Here is a 25,813-nt window from a genome sequence, read left to right as displayed (position 1 = left end):
AACATAAAATTGGCTAATGTAAAAGCAGTCGCTACTTATGTAGTTATACTGTACCATGGAGCCTTTCATAGATTTGTACCCTTGATGGTCTTGGTGAACTGAATGCAGGTAGTCAAGTGTAAGTGCACAATCAGAAGTTCTGGGCCACAGTGCTTGCCCTTCAAAGGGATTGCAAAAAATTATGGATACTGCAAGTCAGTCAGATGTTTTCCTTAGAAATCTCTTTATTTTAATCAAGTAATGGTTGAGTTGAATAGTTTAATCCCCCATCCCTCTTCTAAGAAGTCAATCACTGATCAAACGGTGATTGCAGAAGATTAACTCTTGTGCAGATAGCTATCTGGAATGCTGCTGAACCTACTGACACCCTCTGCTCATAGCATATATAACTATGGTGATTCCCAAAGAAACAGCCTTTCAACTCATTACTTTTAGAGTATCAGGCCATAATGTTATTTGTACTCTATGCAGCTTGCAGAGACAGATGAACACGAAACCATTTTAATTCTGTGTAGTGTTACTTATGTTTTTGTCAGACTTTGTAAATAATTTATTTGCTTGTACTTTGAGGATGAGCTACATTCAGTGAATGAGGAAAAGTATACTTAGGTGAAGCAAAACTGCTCCTGTTGAGGATATTAAGTTCCAGTCATTAATGAGTACTAAAAATGCAGTAAACTGTTGTTCCTCATATTTAGATGCAATTATAAAGGATGTGCGTAACTAGTATTGCAACTAGATTTCCTTCATTAGTATTCTATCTTGCCCCTCCCCTTCCTCATTTTTCTTCCATTTCCCTACTCAGCTGAAGTTATTGATTCCTTGCTGGGATATGTGAATCCATAATTGTAACAATTGGATATATGTGGGTCTATCAAAGCCAAGTCCTGTCTTTTGCTTGCCCAACATCTATTGTTATGCACATCCAGCTGAAATTCCTGAATAACTTGAGTAGGAATTCTTTCCCTTTTCTTTAATTCTCCCACCTTCCCTGCCAGTAATTCTCTCCAGGGCATTGAGACTGATTAATTGCCCTTACCACTCAACCTGGCTGCAAGTTAACACTGGGATCAAATCTTAGACCATCCTGGTATGCGAGGTTAGGTACTGAGCGATAAGGAGAGCCAATAACATACTTGATGTTTATTCAAAGAGTTGACTACTTTTTTAATATACAGTACATTGGTTTTATTTAAACACTATTAGGTGCTTTCCATTTTTCCTGTAACATCCAATAAAAATTTTAAATGTTCTTAGCTGAAGTTATTTTTCTTTTGCAGTCACTTCAATCTGAATATGTTCAGTACTAAAGCATCACTACTTCGCTGAAAATGGATTATATTGTGGCTGAAAAAGCAAAGAAACTGAAGTGAAGACTAATCTTCCTGGGCTAGAAACTAGGCAACCTTAATGTTTAAAGACTTGTAAATGGCCAGTAATTGCTGCATTGCATTGGCAATACTTTGAGAAGGACTTATCTTCAGCTTGCATCAAGTATTGGGAGCTGATAAATCAAAAGCAATGCAAAACTTTAAGATTCCAGTTGATGACTAGTTCTGTTTTTTTTTGCTATACTGTTATTTATGGGAATTTAACTAACATTTAAGAACATCTAAATTTAACTATTAAGGGATGCCTGGCGGTGGAATAGCTGCAAATAAGGCAAGGCTTTATAAATTTGGGAACTTTGCAGGGTTCTTTGTAAGAATTCAATGTCCTGAATAAAAGTTAAACTTTGGGAATATAGTAACCCCCTACAATGAGCTATTTAAAAGGTGTGTTATAGCAAGCGGCATGTAGAAAGAGATTCTTCTGTACCTCTTTCACAGCTGTAAATTGTAACCTAGTTGCTGTAGCGGTGGAGAGTTAGTCTCTCAATCCCAGGATCTGGAAGTCTGAATTCTAGGTTTAGCTGTCACCTGCACTTTCCTACAACGATTGTCACTAGTTCTGACCAAGCTGCTTAATGGAGCATCTTGTGCCAACAATATCCTCCATCTAGTGCCTGGAGAAGCACTGTGATCCACTTACAGAAAGAAGCATTAATGTTGGCTGTGAGGAAATCCATTGTTCGAATTGCTGCAACCTTCAGGCCATTTAAAACAAACCCAATAATCAGGCATTGGAATGGAAGGAAGGATGAGGTTTAGGGTAGGAAATGAAATTAAAAGAGCACCATAAACTATGATCCCAAATTAGATGGTCAGAAATTTGTGATGGCTTATTCTATCCTATATTTTTAGGAGAGCACCAGAAAAGAATGCAAAATAAATATAACATTAAAAAATTTCTGATGCAGATGCATTTTAATTACAAAAGAGCTGTTTACAACATTTTTTTTAATGCTGAATTTACAACTCTGATGTTAAACAGCCAGATCAGGTAATATTTTGAACTGTTAATTAAAATATCTCAAGCCTAGTGTAAATGTGCAGCTACATTTTAAGGTGTGAAATTTGACACTTTTATGCAAAGTCAACTTAGTTTTATTTTTGATTCCAAGACCAGCTTTATAACATTTTTAATTATTTTCACTTTGATAGAAATATATATATATATATATATATATATTAGGTATCCTAAATGAAATTATTGTGCTTTCCCTGTTCATCCCAGGCATTCTAATGTATTAACATTTCAGTGCTTCAGTAAAAGTACCATTCAGGTAATGGTGATAAAATTCAAAAGTACTTCCTTTAATTTGCTCTTTGTGAACTGTGTATAATTCAGAATGAGAGTTTTTGACAGCATTGTATAATATTTTTTCAGTAATAGGAAGTCTATAAATGAAATGTCCATATTCAGAAATAAATTACTTCAGTTGATAAAGTGACACAGCAATATGTAAAGATACTTAAGAAAAATCCATTAAATTGGTGGTTTAAACCAACCAGATGGTCAGTTGGAATTTGTAAGGCAAAGCCTTTGATTTTTAAAAATATTGATTTTAAAGAAATATTTTGCAAATGAACTTGAGCAAAATCTTGTTTGTAGTGTTATCAATATATTAAAATTATTTTAATATAATTGCAGCTGTCAAAAGAATCATTGTGAAGTGTTTGTTTATAGTATACTTATTGTAATGTTTGCTGTTTGAAATGATGGTTGTACATTTTAACATTACATGTGGGCAGCAGAAATGTTTTGTCAAGATTCTACCTCTTGAAAAATTATGTTTGGAAGATATAGAGCTTAAAAGCACATATATTTTTCATGCTGTGTATAAAGGAGTTTTTAAAATGTTTATACTTAACTTTCTAACTATAGGCCAGTATTCCTTTTTTAAAATTGTATCCAAATAATTAAAGTTTCACTTCAAATATTAAGTAAATGTGTCCTGCGTGTGCTTTTACTGCTTCATTAACATTGTATACTGTTTGCTACTATTCAGAATTTCAATGCATAAATTTAGTTGCCTGGAGATAAATTGCAGTGTTAATGTACAATCATATAATTTAATGAGGTACATTACACTGCATCCTTGCTAACTGCTTGCATAATAGGAACTGGAGTAGGTCACTCAACCCTCCAGCCTGTTCCGCCTTTGAGTTAGATCATGGCTGATCTGTAGTATCTTGACCCCATCTATCCTTCATGGTCCCATAACCCTCAATACCCTTGCCTAATCTACCATTCCACTTTCAAAATTTTCGTTCTTTCCATATTTTTGAGGCTATGCCCCTTTGCTGTGGACTCTCCCAACAGAGGAAATAGTTTCTGTCCAATCTACCCCATCAAATCCTTTAATCAGCATGAACACCTCAATTATTTGCCCTTTTATCTAAATGAAGAGTATTTAGATTAAATACTTTTTCAGGAAATTGGAAGTAGAGAGAGGCAGGTTCAAATGGTTTAGATGTTAATAACTTATTGTGCTTAAAGTGAGGAATACCAGTGCTGGCAATTGGGAACACATTTTTTCATGAAATCAAAATGGAGAACTTACCATTTTAGATATTCAGTATCAGCAGTAAGCTTACCCAGGTCAATTATTGCATAGTTAGATGCAGTTAAGCCTCCATACTTTGCCCAGCAATATTCCTTTGTGCCAAATTGAAAAGACAATCTAATTTAGTTTCACACATCAGTCAATGTAATGTGGTCTACTAGAAACTGGATTGAGACTGTCCATGCTCATTTCACAGGATTTCAGCCAGAAAACAAAGAAGACATTCATCTAGTTCTGATGAACAGTCATACGGACTCAAAACGTTAACTCTGTCTTCCTCTCCACAGATGCTGTCAGACCTGCTGAGTTTTTCCAGCAATTTTTGTTTCTGTTTCATCCCATTAGCCTGGGCTGACTTTGAACTTGGGTTGGACAGGTGAAACTCCAGCACTTGATACATACTATCACCTTATGTAAAACTGAACAAAAGATGATTTTGATGATGATTAGAGTGTTTCTTATGGCAGAGCATTCTAGATTCAGGAGATGGGAAGTGACAAGCTCCCACATAGTCACCCTTGAGCTGGCTGTCATTGAGAGCTTGTTAAGGATGGCCTGAGTGACTGAATTATTTTATTTGTTGCTGTCCTCCTGGAGAAGCTATTTAGGTTGATCTCTTGATTGAAATAAGGTAATTGCTGCATCAAGAATTGTAGACACATACCTGCTATCATTCAGTACTACACTAGTGTGCGGAAGTCCGATTTTTAAAACCATTTTAGTGGTGATACCCTAATTTCATCTTGGTCATGAATTCAATCTTTCATCCAGCTATATGTGTAATGGTTAACTAAATCACTTGAGGCTGAGCATTTTGCATATAGAAAAAGCTATTGCTGGACTTTTCTATGTAGGAAATTCTTATAAACTAGCATGGTATTGCTCGTGTTGATAGGTTCAGAATGTGCACACCGAATGTAGACTTATCTAATAATATATGAAGCAGTTCACAACCACACGGTGAAATTAAAGGCAAAAATGTCAAGCTCATATTGGTGTATAGAGGCAGATTATGTCTGATAAAAGTAATGAATTTTTTTAAGAATGTGATTTGAGTTATTGAGCTAGAGGTAACAGGACAAATATTTGACTTGTTTGAAATAAGGATTAATCATAATCCTCTTGGAATACATGATTTTAGGCAAGTTATGGAGTATCAAAATTAAGTTGTAAATTAGGAACATGGGAATGTACAAGCCTGGAAATGAACTCTTGAACCATTTGACTGGCCCCAGGGTTCAGAATGCTACCATGTGCCTCATCTACTTTTTCCTCACCAGACGTCCATCTAGCTCTGCCTTAAATTGCTGATCTTATTGGCTTCCTGACTAGCTCATGTCAAATATTAATGTTTGAAATAATTGTATTTGAATTTTTATCTTCTGAAATCATTGTGTCTCCTGGTCACGGTTCAAGTATGGTGAACCTTTTTACAGCATTCAGTTTGTAAATACATTTAAGGATCTTGAATACCTCAATTAAAACTCCTTTTAGTCTTCTCTAATGTAAATAAATTCCTCTTCTGTAATCTCACCTTGTAAGGAGGGCTTGTGGTGCAGTGGGTACCATCCCTGTTTCTGAGCCGGAAGCTCTGGGTTTCAAGTCCTGGACTTGATGACCAAAGAAAGTGTGTTCATAACACGGCCAAACAGGTTGAGTATCAACTTGTAAACTGTTCCAACATAAACCAGTGGCAGGTATGAGCAAGTCATGGTCAGTCATGTATTGGAAAGAAAATGAGAGAACCTACCATCACTATTCATAGCCCCAGATGACAACATGCATGTAAAAGTGTATGTTGCCACAGTGACTCAGACTGTTTTGGGGGGCAGTTGGATGGACGGCTAGTGTGGATCAGATTGGTGCCAACAGCATGGGGTTCGATCCCCATTCTGGCTGGAGTGGATTCAAGGCCTGTCTCCTTGCCCTATCATGATCGAGGTCGGACCTGCCATTGGATAGAGAACTGGGGAAGAAGAATCTCACCTTGTAGTTCGAATATCTGATGCTTTTTGCACCTTTCTTAGCGCCTTGGTGTGTTTCCTGTACTATAGTGACCAGAACTGCACACTACTCTGAATGGGACGTAACAATGTTCTGTAGAAGTGCAGTATCTAATCTTGTGATTTGCTTTCCATTCCATGTGCTGTATAATCCTAGGTACAATTTGCCTTATTTACCACCTTTGCACATTGAGTGGACAGGTCATAAACCACTTTCACAAACCCAAAAACCCTTTCCTGTGCTCTGACATGGAATATCTGCCAGCAACTAGCTGATGTTTATTTCCAATCTAAACACCTATAGCTTGTTATTATAATTAACTTTTTAAGTTAAACCTTCCATTGAATGCCTTAATTAAGCCAGAACTCTTAATGCCTATAATATCATCTTGGTCACCAGTATAGAATTCAAGGTTACCTAAATTATGTTTCCTGCTTCTTTCTTTTATATTCATCTGCATTACTTGAAGCAGGACTCCATTATTTGCATCCCTGGTGTCACCTCTTCCTTTAGCCTACACATCGTTAAATTGCCCTAGACTGCCTATTCTCAACATGCTTAATTGGTTCAATTATATGCTTTCTAGTTAGTTTTAAATTTTCCTTAACAACTTCCATTGACATAGCACCTTTAATGAAGCAAAATGTCCCAAGGCATTTCACTGGAACACAGACAAATATCAGCAGAGCCACATAAGGAGATATTGAAACTGGTGACCAAAAGGTTGGTTTTAAGAAGCATCTTAAGAGGGGAAGCGGGGAAGTTTAGCCAGGAAATTGCAGAATTTGGGGCATAAGACAACTGTAGACAAAGGCATCGGTGTAAGACAAGAATTGGAAGGAGGTTGCAACAGAAGGAAAAGCAAGACATGGAGGATTTTGAACACAAGAATGAGAATTTTAGATTTGAAATGTTGCTGTTCTGGGAGCCAATGTAGGTCAATGAATAGAGTGGTGATGATTGAACAGAATGTGCGAATCAGGATACAGACAGAGCTTTCAATTAACTGAAGTTTACAGATGTTAGAAGCTGGGAAGCTGGATAGGGCAGTATTGGAATAATCTTGTCTCGAGATGACAAGTATAGTTAAGGGTTGCAGCAGCTGATGGGGTGAAGCAGGATAGAGATGGGCAAAATTACAGAGGTGGCAGTAAGCTGTCATGCTGATAGGGAGGATATGGGATCAGAATTTCAACTCGGTCAAATAAGACATTGAGGTTTCAAATAGTCTGGTGCAGCCTGAGACAATGGCCAGGGAGAAGGGTGGAATTGACGATGGAACAGAGGAACCCTTTACCTTACTATATTTTAAATTCTATATACAGTAATATATTAGTAGAGGGTGTTATATTTGTGCAGTGTCTCCCTTTTTTGGAAGTCATCCCCAATGTCCCAAAGTACAACCTTTGCTATTAACACTATAGTTCCACCATTAGTTTACCTATCTAATTCTATAAACTCATGTGCAAATCATCACAATTGCGTCCTATCTATCCTTCCCAACCTTTCTGAGACCTTTGATTAAGTTAACCACATCATCCACCAAAACTTCTTATCAAGCTTTGTGGAACTGCTCTTGCCTAGTTCCATTCTTATTTATCCAGTCATGGTGAGGGAATCACCTGCAATACCTTCTCTTACCATTCCCTCTCTCAAATTGTTTCCTTGAGTCCCATAAGGATCTACCCGGTCCTCCCTCCTATTTCTCAAATATGCACTGCCCCTCGGTGACATAATTAGGAAAGCATAATAGCAGGTTTCATTCATTGCAGGTGCACTTACAACACCCATATCTATCTCACCACCAGCTCTCTCAACCCCTCATCTGTCTGATTAGTCACTAGCTTATGCTGGATGTGCAGAAAATTCCTTCGACTAAACATTAAGAGCGAGCCCTTGTCTTTGGTTTAAGACACAAATTTTGTTACCTAGCTACTGACTCCATCCCTATCCCTGGCAACAGCCTGAGACTAAACCAAACTCTTCACAACTTCTTGGTGTCCTATTTGATCTCGATGAGCTTATGACCACATAATCTGCTCAAAAACTAAGATCACTTACTTTCATGCCTGTAATATTGCTCAATCCGCTCCCCTGCCCCCATATCTGCAGCTAAAACTCTCATCCATGCCTTTGCTACCTCAAGCCTTGATGATTCCAATGCTTTCCCATCCAACTTCACGTCCGCCACCCTCTGTAAATATGAGTTCATCCAAAATTCTGCTGCCTGAATCCTAACGCATCCCCAAATCCCATTCACTTATGTGCTTTCTAACCTATATTGACACTTCCTGGTCCAACAACACCTTGATTTTAAAATTTAAAATCCCTCAATGTCTTGACCTCTATCTATGTAGCTTCCTACAACCCTCTATGATCTCTGCACCTCCCATTCTGGCCTCTTGCATAGACCCAACTTTAATTGCATTACCATCTGCAGCCCCGCCTTCAACTGCCCAGGCTCTAAGTTCTGGAATTTCCTCCCTAAATGTCCTGCCCCAACCTCTATCTCCTTTTGGAAGCTTCTTAAAACCAATCCATTTGACCAAGCTTTTGGTCACCTATCCTGATGATTCTTTATGTGGTGTGGTATCAAATAGTGTTTGATAATGCTCATGTGAAGCATCTTGGAATTTCTTACTACCTTAAAGAGGTTATATAAATGCAAGTTATTGTCCCTAAATGTAGAATCCAGCACAACAATTGCTTTATTGCCTTTGCAATTTTTCCTATCTACTCCTTGGATAACCCCTTTCAACATGGTGTCAGTGTATTGATCAGGACTACCTTTCTCCCCTCCAAAGGAGATCACTTGCTACTCACGTTCATCAAAATTACAGATCTTTTTGACAGCTCAGTAACGTGTGTGTTTCCTGGTCCATGCAGGTTCTGGCTCTTGCCTGTGGGTAGCCGCTGTCCTCTTCCTAAACTTTACACTATTGTCCAGAGCACCTGGACACTGATCTGGAATCCTTTGTTGTACTTGATATTTCAGAGTGCAAAGTGCTGGTGCTTGAGTTTTCTGACCTTGCGTTCAAGACACTCTACCCTTTCGCATCGGATGTAGACGCAAGTCTCTGGTTATTTTATGAAGGCCTGTACTGTGCACTCCATCCCTATTTTGAGCAATTGTTACCCCTTTGTTCCCAATGCTATTTATTTGTTTTCAGTTAAATACATACCTACTTGTCCAAATGTTGAGAAATTCATTGTTGAGCACCACACTATTACAATTAACTTTCAAACATCTGACTAGATGTAAGTTACTTGGATGCAATAACATGCATTTATGTTGCATCTCTAATGTAGTTAAAAAGGCCCTTGATACTTCATACTTTACATTTAGAATAGATGAATCAGTAAATATGAACACAGTTAGTCTCAACATGAAATAACAGATTCCTGATTCTAACATCATTTGGATGTGATGCTGTGGTAGACTAGATTCTGCACACAACTCAGAATTATGGGGTAAGCTGGACTGGTTGAATCACATTTTGTTATGTTTTCTGTCTGTGCTTTTAATTTAGGGTAAGATGGAGAAATGAAAGGGATCATGAGACCTGCTCTGAATTCTGCTGATGACAAATTTGGGTGACTTAGTTATTAAAGGTTAAAGCAGGGAGGTCAGTTTGTTTTATTGTGAAGAAGGTGCAAGATATTCACTTTTAAACAATAACTGCGGCTGTGCTGACGCTGGATAGACTGTTAGTCTCCATGTCTCAGGGAGGTGTTGGAAATATCAAGAAATTGCTGGTTCAGTAAACAGTTTTACTTTAACCTGTCTATTTAATTCCAAGATGGAATGAACTTTGAGGGGTGGGGAAGGTGTCTAGAGAGTAGCTAATTAGCATTTCTATCTGGATGCAAGGCCCATGTGATTCACATTACCATGGAAATGGGCTTTGAAAGGAGAAGAGTCCATAGGAGGCCATTATAGGATCAGGTTACAGGTTTTCCTAATAATATCACAACCTCACAGTCGGGGTCAGTCTGAAAGAATCCAAGAGAAAAAGAGCAGAGAAATAAGAGGCAGCAGACCTCTATTGTTCACCACACAAAATGTAGGTGGGAGTTCGCACTTAGATTGAAGGGACCAAGGTCGTGAGGGTTCAGCTAGCTTTGGCTAGAGGAAGGGATCTCCAGGGTAACCTACACCATAAAGTCAGTTTGGGGGTTAGAAGTTATCCAACTGGAAAAGGAAAAAGGAGCTAGGAATCACTTTTGACTCATTCCTGGTGCACTGTCTACTTAAAGGACAGAGTAAAGCAAAACTGTAAAAGGAGATTTTCTGTCATTTTAAATGTTAAATGGGGGAATATTTTCTGTAACATAAATTACCTTCTGAAACAATGATTAGTCAATGTTGCCTTTCAGTTGCCTGTAACACAAAGTCTTAAAACCTGAAATCTTGTGGTGTCATCCTTTCAGCCATTCACTGGAAGTTCGAATTTCATTTGAAAAGCTATGGGTCCCTACTGGACGGTAACAATGTTCATACACTTGTTCCAACCCAACCATAAATATCCATGTTCTGTAATGAAGTACTTTTGGGGAGGTGATGGCATGTGGGGAGGTGATGGCGTCGTGATATTGCCATTGGACTAATATTCCAGAGACACAGAGTAATGCTCCAGTTTTGAAACCTGCCACGGCAAATGGTGGAATTTGAATTTAATAAAAATCTGGAATTAAAAGCCTAATGATAACCATGAAACCATTGTCAATTGTTGTAAAAACCTGTTTGATCCACTAATGTCCTTTAGGGAAGGAAATCTGCCATCCTTACATGGTCTGGCCTACATGTGACCCAGATCCACAGTAATGTGGTTGACTCTTAAATGCCCTCTGAACAATTAATTAATGGGGCAGTAATTGCTGGCCTAGCCAGTGACACCCACATCCCATGAATGATTAAAAAGCTAAAAATATGTTTCTAGTGCTGAGAAGTACAGTATTTACACTTCAGAACAGATCAAGCACAGATTAGATGAAGGGTCAAGTTTGTTTTGTGATTTTTTTTTGTTGCATTTTTGTCTGCTTAAAGATGCACCCAGTAAAGCGAATACTTTGTGCTGAACTATGAATTGTTTGTCCTCTAGCCCTCTGCCTATGCAAGTTTGGACTGGAACTTAACTTGGGACCTTCGCCAGTTTGTGTTCGAGCCTCCAGAGGTGAAGGGGCCAGTGTTTTACCGAATGTCTCCATTGGTTTGAATTATACCAATTGAAATCTATGGGAGGGATTTGAAGATCTTAGTTGATTTCTTGATAGTGTGTGTTGCAGCTACCAACAATTGTAATCGGGCCTGACGCCTTAAAAAATTACTCCGATATTTGACAGGAGTATGTTTAGTTGGGCAAACCGCGACTTTCCCGGAATTTAAAGCATGTTTTTTTTTCATTGCACCTGGTTCGCTAATTGTTAGATGGTTCTGTATTTACTTTGTATATAATATACTCCATTAATTGGTATTGTCTGGGAGCGATATCTGAAGATAGGGTAAGTTGAATTGCTGATACTCCCTGTGGACTCTGACACTACATGAAGATCTGATTTAAGTATTACCAGTGTGGTCATAATCTAAAGGAAGGTTAACCACTTGGCTGCATGACACCAATGGTCTTAATGTTGGCTTCTGGTATCGCGCTTTCGAGTTGCACTGGTGTGGCTTCAGACTGCAGTGGAACCAATTATTTTATATTTTTGAACCCGGTTAGTGAACACAATAGTTATATCACGAAGACATTCGCCATTGCGATGTTATAAAGGTGGGTGGGAACGTCTTGCTTGACAGTATGACTCTATCTTGGAGATGACGCATTATTTGTCTGCAAAGTGTCCTTTTCTGCCTGTAGTGATTTAATTGCTTGTCTTTCAGGTGGACCCTGAAGCATTCCATGGAGGTCGCTGTCATCAGCAAAGAGAACATCACTTTTGATCACACCCACCCAGTAATTGATGGAACAAGTAATGGAATAAGGCTAAGCATGCTTCCTGGGGAGCCCCTGTCTTTCTGTCGCCTGGATAGCTGAGGTGAATGCCATGTACTGCACATTGGGTTCATGCCTTCTGTAGAAAGTTCATGTCTAGTTTAACATTTCACCAGACATGTCACAAGAAAGAACTTCTGAGCTAGATGGGATACCTCACTCCTATGGAAAGTTGCACAAATGTCATAATCTCCTGTTCTAACACCACGCCGGATATCACAGGAATTACCACATTCCTGAAAAGTGTGATAACTCAAAGTAACTGCGGCTTTCTTTAGAAGTTCAACTGCTCCAATAAAATCTAGTGCTGCCTTAGAAAAACTGGGAAGGACTTTTAATCCCAACTCTATATTCTACTTTAAGCATTAATTCCAACCAACCCAACGTGAAGAACTAAAGTGCAAATCTAGTGACTTCACGTCTGTGAGTGCATCCGAATCAACCCCTTGACTCTCAAGCATTTTTTTCTTGAAGCGATTCACAACTATGAGACCGAGAATGCACGTCAAGGAGCGCTGTTGCATGTTATTTATCAAAATTATTAACCCAACGGGGGTGAGAGAAAAAGATAACCTGCCAAAGTTCACAGGTAAAACTTCAGGTATCTGGACAATGCAGCATCTGGTTAGCGAAAGTGCCCTTCATGTAACTCCTGTAACCAAATAAATACGGCTTATTTGGAATTGTCCTTGCCCAATATTTACACCTCATTCAACATTATAGTAACGTAAACAAAAATAAACTCAGCAGGTCTGACAGCATCTGCAGAGAGGAACACAGTTAACGTTTCGAGTCCGTATGACTCTTCATCAGAACGTATATATAGTAACGTAGGTCACTAACGTAGGAGGCTCCGGAAATTGGCTCTAAAGCGCTTTGGGATTGCCGACTACCACTACTTTCTTACTCTGTCATGGTTTTGCTATCCTGGGCCTTCATTTTGAGATATGCTTTTAGGCTGGAGCATTAAGTAGATGCAACTCCTGCAGCACTGTATCTACGTACGTGCAGAAAGTGCTCCCCCTGGTGTTGCGGCACAAATAAACCGCAACCAAGAACATAAAAGGCGCTATATAAATGGAATATATTGCTTTTTTTTGTGTGCTGTACATTCACGTGTTAGGTTAAACACCAGTGGAATGTTGACAACAGCGACCCCTTTCGTTTACAACCTTCTGGTGCTCTTTGATACTGTGATTCGGTGGCAAATCAATTGGAACATAGATTACTTGGAAGATAAGAATTTCAATGGGGCAGGAGAGCAGAGGGATCTGGGAGTACAAATCACTAAAAGTAGCCACGCGGGTTAATAGGGCCATAAAAAGGCAAACCAAGCAGTAAGACTTATTTCTAAGGGGATGGATTTGAAGAGTAGAGACATTATGCTAATATTGTATTGATCTTTGGTCAGACCACACTTGGAGTACTGTGTACAATTCTGATCACAATATTATTTTTAAAAAAGGATATAGAGAGACTGGAGCGGGGGCAAAAAATATGTACAAGGATGATACCAGCTTGGGGTCATACCTATCAGGAAAAGACAAACAAGCTGGGTCTCTTTTCTCTCAATAGGCTTCCTAGAGGCCTTGAAAATTATGAAAGGTTTTGATGGAGTAAATACAGAGACTGTTCTTGCTTGTGGAGAAGATAAAAATTCGAGGCCGTCACTATAGGATAGTCACGAAGAAATCAAAGTAGAAATTCAGAAGAAATGTCTTGACCAGCAAGTGGTGAAAGTGTGGAAATCGTAGTTGAGGCCAGTAATATAAATGCATTTAAGAGGAATCTCTATAAGCATACGAGGAAGAGGGGAATCTGGGGTTATGCTGATAGAGTTAAATAAGGAAACATGGACTGGTTGGGCCGAATGCCCTATCTCCCTGTTGTATAATCTATGTAGCATCTTCAGTCACGCAATTCCAGTCTTCGCATGTCATAAAATTAGCTGGCACAGGATACCAGGGCATTGCTGACCCTTTCTCTATGGCACTGAGTTCTACACTACTCATCATAATAGAATCACCGAATAATCGCTTGCTGCCACTCCCAAACTGCTGAAGAAGTTCCTTTTCAGAGACGATCACTTATTAGAGTCTCATATTTCTTAGTTAGCCACAAGCTGAAAAGTTCTTTCTGGGGACTATTTGTCCAGTGCCCATTGCATCCCTCAGTATTAAGTTGGAGGTGACTTAGGGCAGTCCGTCATGGTGCCTCCGAGCTCTGAGTTTCTCCAGCTACTGAGGGCATCTTATTTACGTACAAGCTTCAAAATGCTTCCAATCCAGATGAGATGGGGCAAAACGACTTTCCAAAGCAGAAGACTGCTCCTGTAGAATGAATCAAAGAGAGCAGTGGTACGGTTGCCCATTTAAAAATGCACTATAACTGAGGAAGGCATCTTACCAACTTCACAAAGGCAACGCTGAACTCAAAATCAGTACTTCGGTCACTGTTGCCCCGGTGGCCATTAAAAACACTTCGAAAACAGGGATTGTCAAATAATCCAACTTGTGATCGTCTCCTTAGATCTTGACATTAGATCTGCAGCCCAAAGCCCCTGGTTGACAGAGAAAAGTGGATAATGTTTTGAAGCCTCCCTCACAGACAACGCCGCCCCCTTATGCTGGAGGACGCAGAACCATCCTCCTCACCTTATGAATGCTCAGAGGGTATCACCTTATTTTGGTCTGGATTCTAGTGGACAGTGGAAGGCCATAAGTGTGGTCCCTGTCCAGGAATGGTCAGCTCTGTCAAACCGGAGGGAACATAGCGGGGAAATGATTGGCCCTCTCCACCGAGTGGAGTCTTTGAGTGTGGATTGGTGGAGTGCGGTGAGGAGTGTGTCACCCACTTCAGGCCGCCTTCATAGTCATCGTCCCGTAGTCAGCGAAGTGATTTAAAAAACACTTACAGGCTGTTTATGAGTGTTCCTATTAATCATTGACAACAACTGATAAATCCAAGGTTTGCATCGCAGAGCTTTTTTTTTGCTTGTTCCTTTTGCATGAACTTGATATTTTTAATGTCTACTTTGGCATCAAAAATGCATCAAAAGGAGTTCCACTGATGAAGAAGACCTGATTATGTATTGTCCTGTCCAGGTTAACCCCTCTTCCTGTATGAAGGGATTGCGGAACTCAAACGTGCAGATTTACAAGGATATAAATTGATATAAATCGACTGTAAAGGCATGACGAGTTTGGAAAATTTTCAAAATGGCTCCAAAGTGATTGCCAAGTTTGCCAGTTACCGTTTGGAGGTGTAGCTTTTAGAACTTTAAAAATTGTTCTACTTAGCAAAGAATGGATGGAAAACTTGCCATCTGGTTCAAGAAGCCCATTCGTTCCACACTACCAAATGCATTTGATCTCCCAAAGAAACGGTCCGCCAAGTTGCTCTGCCTATCAACAGTATTCTGCAGATTTCCTTCACTTACCTACCTAACCTTACATCATCCATTCTTCGCCTCAGATCATTGCCTTCATGACATTAATGGCAGAACTAAGCCACCATGGTGAAGGAAGGCCTTCCTATTTTTTTCAGTACTCACTTTTCTTCATTAAATTGTGATGAATATTTCTTGAATGACCCTCGTTGTTTTCGTCCAAGAACACATTGCTCACTGGTTTAGGTCAACTCTCTTGTCGTGATTATTTTCCTACTAAGAGTTAAAAATTATGCATTGGAGGACTCCGCTCAATGGCTACCTTCAGAGATGGAGAGTTTCCAGTGAAATTCTTCTGCAAGAAAGCTTACCTGGAAATGTTTGTCATAGCAATTCAGTTAAATTAAATAAATGAACAGAAAGTGTTATGGTCGGGGGCGAGGGGTGGGGGAGTTGCTGAGAACACATACAGGAAAGGGAAAAATGAACAATGTGCTGAATGACCTATAGATATAAAGCTGTCTAATGTGACACTATGATTAGTGTCTCCTAACCTTTAGAGATTTTTTTTAACCAATCTCATTCAATTGGCAGCATTGACCACTTTAGACACCATCTTCACATGGTACAATACTGCTGACAAGAATTGGAATGTGTAAAATGTACAATGTACCAGTAGTGACAATGAATAATCTGCAATTGGACTTCAACATCTATTTTTTGAAAATCTATTTAATCTTTTATTTTAATAAATTGAAAGAGGCATTGCCAGCAGAGATATTGATTTTGATAGACTGAAAATGTAATTTAGTTGAATGTATTTTATAATCACTCTGCCAAAGTCAACACTTCTCCTGCTGATTAATCTAAATTTATCGAAATGTGAAAGATCTTGTTAATTATTTTGTGACAGGCTGATACTCAGGTGACAGCTATATCTGGAATGATTTCATAGCTGTTTGTAACAACGTTGGTTATTCTAATTATATCCAATCTTAACCCTATGCATAACCATTCTTAAAACAAAGAACAAAATCAAAAATAAACAGCTGAGAAAATGTGTCAGAAACAACATAGGAGACAAAGATGAATAGGGGAACCTTGTGAAATATATTTCTCATTATATACTTTCTATTCTGTTAATACTGAATTTTTAAAAGTTGATTCCTAGATATATATAACTAGGTAAGGTGAAACAATCTGAGATCACTGATAGTAAAGTAGGATTTGAACAAGGTATTCTGGGGTAATTAAAAATGGTAATCTCAGAATATTTCTTCCCTGATTTTAACTCAGCCCGTGTAGATGGGTTTTGAATGAGTTAAAATTGGGCCCATGGCAGTTTACAGTTACATCTCAACAATAAAGGTTGAAAGCATTTCAATGACACCATGTGCACAACCACCAGCTCATGGCCATGGTTGCAAACATAGCAAGCTTTCAGCAGTTAAAAATTAAACTTTTATCTCAAAAGAGCGGAGAATAACTTTTTAGTATCATCCTTGTTGGGTTATACTGATGACATTACTGGAAAGACTGGTATCATTACTGGTGAAGAGACTAATTGCGAAATTAGTGCTGAGATTGGTGCTGTTACTGGTGAAGACACAGGTGGTGTTACTGGTGCTGAGGTTGGTGCTGAGATTGGCAAAGAGACTGGTGCTGAGACTGGGTGATGAGACTGGTGCTGAGATTGGTGAAGAGACTGGTGCTGAGGTTGGTGCTGAGATTGGTGAAGAGACTGGTGCTGAGGTTGGTGAAGAGACTAGTGCTGAGGTTGGTGTTGAGATTAGTGATGAGATTGATGAACAGGCTGGTTCTGAGGTTGGCGAAGAGACTGGTGCTGAGACTGGGGAAGAGACTGGTGTTGAGATTGGTGAAAAGACTGGTGCTGAGGTTGGTGCTGAGATGGATGAATATGTTGGTGATGAGACTGGTGAAGAGATAGATGATGACGGTGGTGCTGAGATTGGTGAACAGACTGGTGCTGAGGTTGGTGCTGAGACTGGCAAAGAGACTGGTGCTGAGACTGGGTGATGAGATTGGTGCTGAGATTGGTGAAGAGATTGGTGCTGAGATTGGTGAAGAGATTGGTGCTGAGATTGGTGAAGAGATTGGTGCTGAGAGTGGTGAAGAGATTGGTGCTGAGATTGGTGAAGAGATTGGTGCTGAGATTGGTGAAGAGATTGGTGCTGAGATTGCTGAAGAGATTGGTGCTGAGATTGGTGAAGAGATTGGTGCTGAGAGTGGTGAAGAGATTGGTGCTGAGATTGGTGAAGAGATTGGTGCTGAGATTGGTGAAGAGATTGGTGCTGAGATTGCTGAAGAGATTGGTGCTGAGATTGGTGAAGAGACTAGTGCTGAGGTTGGTGCTGAGGTTGGTGAAGAGACTAGTGCTGAGGTTGGTGCTGAGGTTGGTGAAGAGACTAGTGCTGAGGTTGGTGCTGAGGTTGGTGAAGAGACTAGTGCTGAGGTTGGTGCTGAGGTTGGTGAAGAGACTAGTGCTGAGGTTGGTGCTGAGGTTGGTGAAGAGACTAGTGCTGAGGTTGGTGCTGAGATTGGTGAAGAGACTAGTGCTGAGGTTGGTGCTGAGGTTGGTGAAGAGACTAGTGCTGAGGTTGGTGCTGAGGTTGGTGAAGAGACTAGTGCTGAGGTTGGTGCTGAGGTTGGTGAAGAGACTAGTGCTGAGGTTGGTGCTGAGGTTGGTGAAGAGACTAGTGCTGAGGTTGGTGTTGAGATTAGTGATGAGATTGATGAACAGGCTGGTTCTGAGGTTGGCGAAGAGACTGGTGCTGAGACTGGGGAAGAGACTGGTGCTGAGACTGGGGAAGAGACTGCTGAAAATACTAATGATGAGGTTGGTGCTGAGATGGATGAATATGTTGGTGATGAGACTGGTGATGAGATAGATGATGACGGTGGTGCTGAGATTGATGAACAGACTGGTGCTGAGGTTGGTGCTGAGATTGGTGAAGAGACTGGTGCTGAGATTGGTGAAGAGACTGGTGCTGAGATTGGTGAAGAGAGTGGTGCTGAGGTTGGTGCTGAGGTTGGTGCTGAGGTTGGTGCTGAGGTTGGTGCTGAGGTTGGTGCTGAGGTTGGTGCTGAGGTTGGTGCTGAGATTGGTGCTGAGATTGGTGCTGAGATTGGTGAAGAGAGTGGTGCTGAGATTGGTGAAGAGAGTGGTGCTGAGGTTGGTGCTGAGGTTGGTGCTGAGATTGGTGCTGAGATTGGTGAAGAGAGTGGTGCTGAGATTGGTGAATAGACTGGTGCTGAGATTGGCGAAGAGAGTGGTGCTGAGATTGGCGAAGAGACTGGTGCTGAGATTGGTGCTGAGATTGGTGAAGAGAGTGGTGCTGAGATTGGCGAATAGACTGGTGCTGAGGTTGGTGAAGAGAGTGGTGCTGAGATTGGTGAAGAGACTGGTGCTGAGATTGGTGAAGAGAGTGGTGCTGAGATTGGTGAAGAGAGTGGTGCTGAGATTGGTGAAGAGAGTGGTGCTGAGATTGGCGAATAGACTGGTGCTGAGATTGGCGAAGAGAATGGTGCTGAGATTGGCGAAGAGACTGGTGCTGAGATTGGTGCTGAGATTGGTGAAGAGAGTGGTGCTGAGATTGGCGAATAGACTGGTGCTGAGGTTGGTGAAGAGAGTGGTGCTGAGATTGGTGAAGAGACTGGTGCTGAGATTGGTGAAGAGAGTGGTGCTGAGATTGGTGAAGAGAGTGGTGCTGAGATTGGTGAAGAGAGTGGTGCTGAGATTGGTGAAGAGAGTGGTGCTGAGATTGGTGCTGAGGTTGTGCTGAGATTGGTGAAGAGAGTGGTGCTGAGATTGGTGAAGAGACTGGTGCTGAGATTGGTGAAGAGAGTGGTGCTGAGGTTGGTGCTGAGGTTGGTGAAGAGAGTGGTGCTGAGATTGGTGAAGAGACTGGTGCTGAGATTGGTGAAGAGAGTGGTGCTGAGATTGGTGAAGAGAGTGGTGCTGAGATTGGTGAAGAGAGTGGTGCTGAGAGTGGTGCTGAGAGTGGTGCTGAGAGTGGTGCTGAGAGTGGTGCTGAGAGTGGTGCTGAGAGTGGTGCTGAGGTTGGTGCTGAGGTTGGTGCTGAGATTGGTGAAGAGAGTGGTGCTGAGATTGGTGAAGAGAGTGGTGCTGAGATTGGTGAAGAGACTGGTGCTGAGATTGGTGAAGAGACTGGTGCTGAGATTGGTGAAGAGAGTGGTGCTGAGATTGGTGAAGAGAGTGGTGCTGAGATTGGTGAAGAGACTGGTGCTGAGATTGGTGAAGAGACTGGTGCTGAGATTGGTGAAGAGAGTGGTGCTGAGATTGGTGAAGAGGGTGGTGCTGAGATTGGTGAAGAGGGTGGTGCTGAGATTGGTGAAGAGACTGGTGCTGAGATTGGTGAAGAGAGTGGTGCTGAGGTTGGTGCAGAGAGTGGTGCTGAGATTGGTGAAGAGAGTGGTGCTGAGATTGGTGAAGAGAGTGGTGAAGAGAGTGGTGAAGAGAGTGGTGCTGAGATTGGTGAAGAGAGTGGTGCTGAGATTGATGCTGGGGTTGGTGCTGAGATTGGTGAAGAGAGTGGTGCTGAGATTGGTGAAGAGAGTGGTGCTGAGAGTGGTGCTGAGAGTGGTGCTGAGAGTGGTGCTGAGAGTGGTGCTGAGAGTGGTGCTGAGAGTGGTGCTGAGAGTGGTGCTGAGAGTGGTGCAGAGATTGGTGCAGAGATTGGTGAAGAGATTGGTGAAGAGATTGGTGAAGAGATTGGTGAAGAGAGTGGTGCTGAGGTTGGTGCTGAGGTTGGTGCTGAGGTTGGTGCTGAGGTTGGTGCTGAGGTTGGTGCTGAGGTTGGTGCTGAGGTTGGTGCTGAGGTTGGTGCTGAGGTTGGTGATGAGGTTGGTGCTGAGGTTGGTGCTGAGGTTGGTGCTGAGGTTGGTGCTGAGGTTGGTGCTGAGGTTGGTGAAGAGAGTGGTGAAGAGAGTGGTGAAGAGAGTGGTGAAGAGAGTGGTGAAGAGAGTGGTGAAGAGAGTGGTGAAGAGAGTGGTGAAGAGAGTGGTGAAGAGAGTGGTGAAGAGAGTGGTGAAGAGAGTGGTGAAGAGAGTGGTGAAGAGAGTGGTGAAGAGAGTGGTGAAGAGAGTGGTGAAGAGAGTGGTGAAGAGAGTGGTGAAGAGAGTGGTGATGAGAGTGGTGATGAGAGTGGTGATGAGAGTGGTGATGAGAGTGGTGATGAGAGTGGTGATGAGAGTGGTGATGAGAGTGGTGATGGGAGTGGTGATGGGAGTGGTGATGGGAGTGGTGATGGGAGTGGTGATGGGAGTGGTGATGGGAGTGGTGATGGGAGTGGTGATGGGAGTGGTGATGGGAGTGGTGATGGGAGTGGTGATGGGAGTGGTGATGGGAGTGGTGATGGGAGTGGTGATGAGAGTGGTGATGAGAGTGGTGATGAGAGTGGTGATGAGAGTGGTGATGAGAGTGGTGATGAGAGTGGTGATGAGAGTGGTGATGAGAGTGGTGATGAGAGTGGTGATGAGAGTGGTGATGAGAGTGGTGATGAGAGTGGTGATGAGAGTGGTGATGAGAGTGGTGATGAGAGTGGTGATGAGAGTGGTGATGAGAGTGGTGATGAGAGTGGTGATGAGAGTGGTGATGAGAGTGGTGATGAGAGTGGTGATGAGAGTGGTGATGAGAGTGGTGATGAGAGTGGTGATGAGAGTGGTGATGAGAGTGGTGATGAGAGTGGTGATGAGAGTGGTGATGAGAGTGGTGATGAGAGTGGTGATGAGAGTGGTGATGAGAGTGGTGATGAGAGTGGTGATGAGAGTGGTGATGAGAGTGGTGATGAGAGTGGTGATGAGAGTGGTGATGAGAGTGGTGATGAGAGTGGTGATGAGAGTGGTGATGAGAGTGGTGATGAGAGTGGTGATGAGAGTGGTGATGAGAGTGGTGATGAGAGTGGTGATGAGAGTGGTGATGAGAGTGGTGATGAGAGTGGTGATGAGAGTGGTGATGAGAGTGGTGATGAGAGTGGTGATGAGAGTGGTGATGAGAGTGGTGATGAGAGTGGTGATGAGAGTGGTGATGAGAGTGGTGATGAGAGTGGTGATGAGAGTGGTGATGAGAGTGGTGATGAGAGTGGTGATGAGAGTGGTGATGAGAGTGGTGATGAGAGTGGTGATGAGAGTGGTGATGAGAGTGGTGATGAGAGTGGTGATGAGAGTGGTGATGAGAGTGGTGATGAGAGTGGTGATGAGAGTGGTGATGAGAGTGGTGATGAGAGTGGTGATGAGAGTGGTGATGAGAGTGGTGATGAGAGTGGTGATGAGAGTGGTGATGAGAGTGGTGATGAGAGTGGTGATGAGAGTGGTGATGAGAGTGGTGATGAGAGTGGTGATGAGAGTGGTGATGAGAGTGGTGATGAGAGTGGTGATGAGAGTGGTGATGAGAGTGGTGATGAGAGTGGTGATGAGAGTGGTGATGAGAGTGGTGATGAGAGTGGTGATGAGAGTGGTGATGAGAGTGGTGATGAGAGTGGTGATGAGAGTGGTGATGAGAGTGGTGATGAGAGTGGTGATGAGAGTGGTGATGAGAGTGGTGATGAGATTGGTGATGAGATTGGTGATGAGATTGGTGATGAGATTGGTGATGAGATTGGTGATGAGATTGGTGATGAGATTGGTGATGAGATTGGTGAAGAGGCTGGTGCTGAGGCTGGTGAAGAGGCTGGTGCTGAGGCTGGTGCTGAGGCTGGTGCTGAGGCTGGTGCTGAGGCTGGTGCTGAGGCTGGTGCTGAGACTGGTGCTGAGACCGATGAAGACGTTGGTGAAGAAACCGGTGAAGAGGCTGGTGAAGAGGTTGGTGAAGGGACTGGTGCTGGGGTTGGTGAAGAGACTGGAGAAGAGACTGAGGCTGAGGTTGGTGCTGAGACCGGTGAAGAGACTGTTTCTGAGACTGGCAAGGAGACTGGTGATGAGACTGACGCTGTGACTGGTGATGAGATTGGTGCTGAGACTGGTGATATTGGTGAGGAGGCTGGCGAGGAGGCTGGCGAGGAGGCTGGCGAAGAGGCTGGCGAAGAGGCTGGCGAAGAGGCTGGCGAAGAGGCTGGCGAAGAGATTTGTGACGAGCCTGGTGCTGAGATTGTGGAGAGACTGGTACTGAGACAGGTGAGGGGACTGGTGCAGTTAGTGTTGAAGAAACAGCTGATGAAATAGGTGTTGAGGCTGGCGATGAGGCTGGTGCTCTCAGTGCTGGTGAGCTGGTTGCTGGTGCTTCCGATGAGACCGGTGCTGTTAGTAACGAGGAGAACGGTGCTGTTCCGTTTGATGCTATTGCTGCAGATGATGTGAATTTGGAAATTCAGCCCCCTCCCCAAAACGGAGAGTGGAGTGCGCACGCGTGTCTCCTGAAGCACCTTTCCCTACCTTGGAAGCGGAGGCTGTGGGGACTCAGGCTCACTCACTGAGGGAGCCCCTGCACCATGAGCAACTTCTCCAACACTTCAACCTGCTGCGAGGGGACCTTGAGTGAGAACATCTGGCTGGCGGTCGCCTATGCCTTGCTGGCCGTGGCTGGGAGCTTTGGCAACCTGCTGGTCATGTACCTGGTTTACTCGGTGCGGAAACTCCGCAACACCAGCAACGCGTTCATCGTGAATGTCTGCGCCGCCGACCTGCTGGTCTGCGCCCTCTGGATGCCCCAAGAATCGGTGGCCCTGTCTCAGCCCCCGGGGCGGGCTGCCCCCGCCGCTTACCAGACCTTCAGCGGGGGGCTGCTCTTCCTCGGGCTGCTGGTCTCGCTGTTCTCCCACTCGCTCATCGCTCTCAATCGCTTCGCTTTGATCACCCAGGCACCGGCCGCCTACCGCAACATCTACCGCAGGCGGAACACAGCGGGGATGATCGCCACCTCCTGGGTGCTGGGCACCGTCCTGCTGCTGCCTTGGTTAACGGGGCAGCTCCGCACCCAGCGGCGGAGCGGGGGCTGCCCCCAATTCCTGAGACTCCTGGTCCTCAGCCTCTCGGAGGGCTGCTTCCTCCGGCTCAGTCCCTACCCCACCTCGGTCACAGCCAGCGCGATCCTCGCTCAGACCGCCCTCCTCCTCTATTCCTACTTTAAAATATTCCGCAAAGTTCAGGTCAGTGTTAAAAGGGTCAGCGTGCTGAACTTCCAGACCATTAACAACCTGTCCTACCCACTGGCCAGGAAACACAAGAGGTTACGTTTCTATGTCTCCTTGGTCCTGTTGGTCTTCCTCCTGACCACCGAGCCTTTGCTGTGGCTCACCCTGATCGGCCTCTTTGAGCCAGTCCCCACCCTCCTGTACAATGTCTCCTGGCTCCTGCTCTCTCTGCTCTTTGTGGTCAGCCCTTACCTGTACACCCGCAAGAACGAGGAGTTCAGGAAATCGCTGCGGTCCGTCATCAGGGCTGAGTTTTGCAGGACGTCGGCCGGCGTTGAACCGATGATACAAGTTGTGTCCAGGTGACCACCAAAAACCCCAGACCCAGAGCTGAGCATCAAACTCTTGATCAGCCAAAACTGGTTCACAGACATTACAGCGGATCCAGTGAACACTGCGGAAATGGCCGGGCAAAGATAACTGGACTTTTACAAATCTAATTATTACCTGAAATCGAGTGTTCGAGAAGTCACAGTCGTGCTTTGGTGCCGAGTTTGTCCTGTTAATAAGTCAGGCGTGACTTTGTGTGTCTGTGGGTGGATATGTATGTAGGTGTATAGGTGCCTATATGGATGTGTGTGTTTGCTGCGCTTTATATCGGACAGCATTAATGTTCAGTGAAACAGAACAAGGCTCTGACTATATAGCTCCCTGTAATGTGCTGTTTATGAAACAACTTGACTACGTTCCCAGAGTAACCCAGGCCATTTTATAAGCAGCAGCCCCTCCCTGCTGTTGTAGCTATTCAGAGGGAGGATGGAGAATTGCATCGACAGACCAAAATAAAATTATTTCGAATAGTAATCCCACCCCCTCCCCCCACCCCCTTCCCCGCACCTTTATGGTACATTCGTTACCTGCTAACCATTGGGAAACAACATTTCGAAAAATGCTGCTGTTTGGGCCGGGCCCTCTGCCTGTACTAAATGTTTGCCGATGCCCACTCCGAACATAAGGGAGAAAAATTCAAATATCTGGAGTCGAAAGTAGGAAGTTAAGCGTCAGAAGAAAAGGCAGGTACAATTATTCTTTCCGAGAGTTGTGGGTTCAGAAATGAATGACTTGGGAAGACCGTTGAAAGCAGCATTAAAAAGTTTCTAGAGGCAACTGGATACATTTCTCCAGAGATTGGATGGGGAGGTAGAAACATTTATGACCCAGAAGGAGCCATTCGGCCCATCGCTTAGGGCACCTCACGTGCATATCCAACATTTTAAAACATGCAATGAGCGATTCTGCCTCTATCACCCTCTCAGAGTCCCAGATCCCCACAGCATTCTATTGAAAAGTTTCTCCTGAATTCCCCTCTAAGCCTTCCAATTGCTTTAAATCCATGCCCCCTGGTTATTGACCTCTCTGCTGAGGGAAATAGGTCCACTCTATCTAGGCCCTCATAATTTTACACACATCAATTAAATCTCTCCTCCCCTCACTTTCCAAAGAAAATAGACTCAGCCTATCCAATGGTTCCTTATAGCTAAAAAAGATTCCATTCCTGGCAACATCCTCACGGATATCCTCTGTACCCTCCCTGGTGTGAATATATTATTTCTGTAATGTGGCGACCAAGTCTGTATGCGGTACTCTAGCTGTGTCTAACAAATGTTTTATCCAGCTCCAGGATAACCTCCCTACTCTTACAGTCTAGCTTTAGGAAATAAAGGGAAGTATCTTGACCTACCTGTCCTGCCAACTTCAGAGGTTTGGAGACACACACTACTTGGTCCCTCTGTTCCTCTACTCTTTCAAAATTCTATTATCTGCTGTGCATTCCCTTATTTGTTCTCCAAAATGCATTGCTTCATAATTCTCCAGATTGAATTCCATTTTCCACTTTCCTGTCCACTTGACCAGTCCACTGATATCTTTCCACAGTCTCCAACTTTCTTCCTCAATATCAATCACACAGCCAACTCACACCTTCTGCAAACTCCTTAATCATGATCCCTACATTTAAGTCTAAATTATTGACATATATATATCTACACCACAAGCAGCAAGTGATTCAGTATTGTGCCCTGCAAAGATCCAGTGCCGAGTCCTGAAGGGATCCAGTGCCGAGTCCTGAAGGGATCCAGTGCCGAGTCCTGAAGGGATCCAGTGCCGAGCCCTGAAGGGATCCAGTGCCGAGTCCTGAAGGGATCCAGTGCCGAGTCCTGAAGGGATCCAGTACTGAGTCCAGCAGAAGGCCACAGAAAGCAGCCTTCCTGCCACAAAAAACACCCGTCGAATATAACCTTTGCTTCCCGCCACAGACCCAATTTTGGTTTTAATTTGCCCTTTTTCCTTGGATCTCATCAGCCTTTAAACA

The 25,813-nt window shown here is 43.1% G+C and overlaps 2 protein-coding genes across 7 annotated transcripts in view; both read left to right on the top strand.

The window, feature by feature from the left end:
• The window catches only part of cdc14ab (cell division cycle 14Ab), a 171,821-nt gene extending 159,490 nt beyond the window's left edge, over positions 1 to 12,331 (top strand). For 4 of the 6 annotated variants that reach the window (XM_078561670.1, XM_078561672.1, XM_078561668.1 and 1 more), the window contains one exon: positions 1,281 to 2,252. In XM_078561670.1, coding sequence (XP_078417796.1) covers positions 1,281 to 1,310 — 30 coding nt within the window. In that variant the 3' untranslated portion in view covers positions 1,311 to 2,252. Of the gene's footprint in view, positions 1 to 1,280; positions 2,253 to 11,834 lie in introns of those variants that run through there. The other 2 variants (XM_078561671.1, XM_078561673.1) reach the window with 2 other exon arrangements.
• A 10,469-nt stretch (positions 12,332 to 22,800) lies between these two features.
• Positions 22,801 to 23,808, top strand: gpr88 (G protein-coupled receptor 88). Its single transcript, XM_078561868.1, has one exon. The coding sequence runs from the start codon at positions 22,801 to 22,803 to the stop codon at positions 23,806 to 23,808; it is 1,008 nt and encodes a 335-aa protein (XP_078417994.1).
• The last annotated feature ends 2,005 nt before the right edge of the window (positions 23,809 to 25,813 follow it).

This window comes from Cetorhinus maximus, chromosome 17 (assembly GCF_964194155.1).
Source record: "Cetorhinus maximus chromosome 17, sCetMax3.hap1.1, whole genome shotgun sequence".
Taxonomy (NCBI): Eukaryota; Metazoa; Chordata; class Chondrichthyes; order Lamniformes; family Cetorhinidae; genus Cetorhinus; species Cetorhinus maximus.
Note: the sequence above shows the minus strand (reverse complement) of the source record. Positions and strands in the feature narration are given on the sequence as shown.

Bases quoted from the DNA above. Each gene is read 5' to 3' on its own strand.
- gpr88 (XM_078561868.1), top strand. From the start codon at position 22,801: ATGAGCAACTTCTCCAACACTTCAACCTGCTGCGAGGGGACCTTGAGT.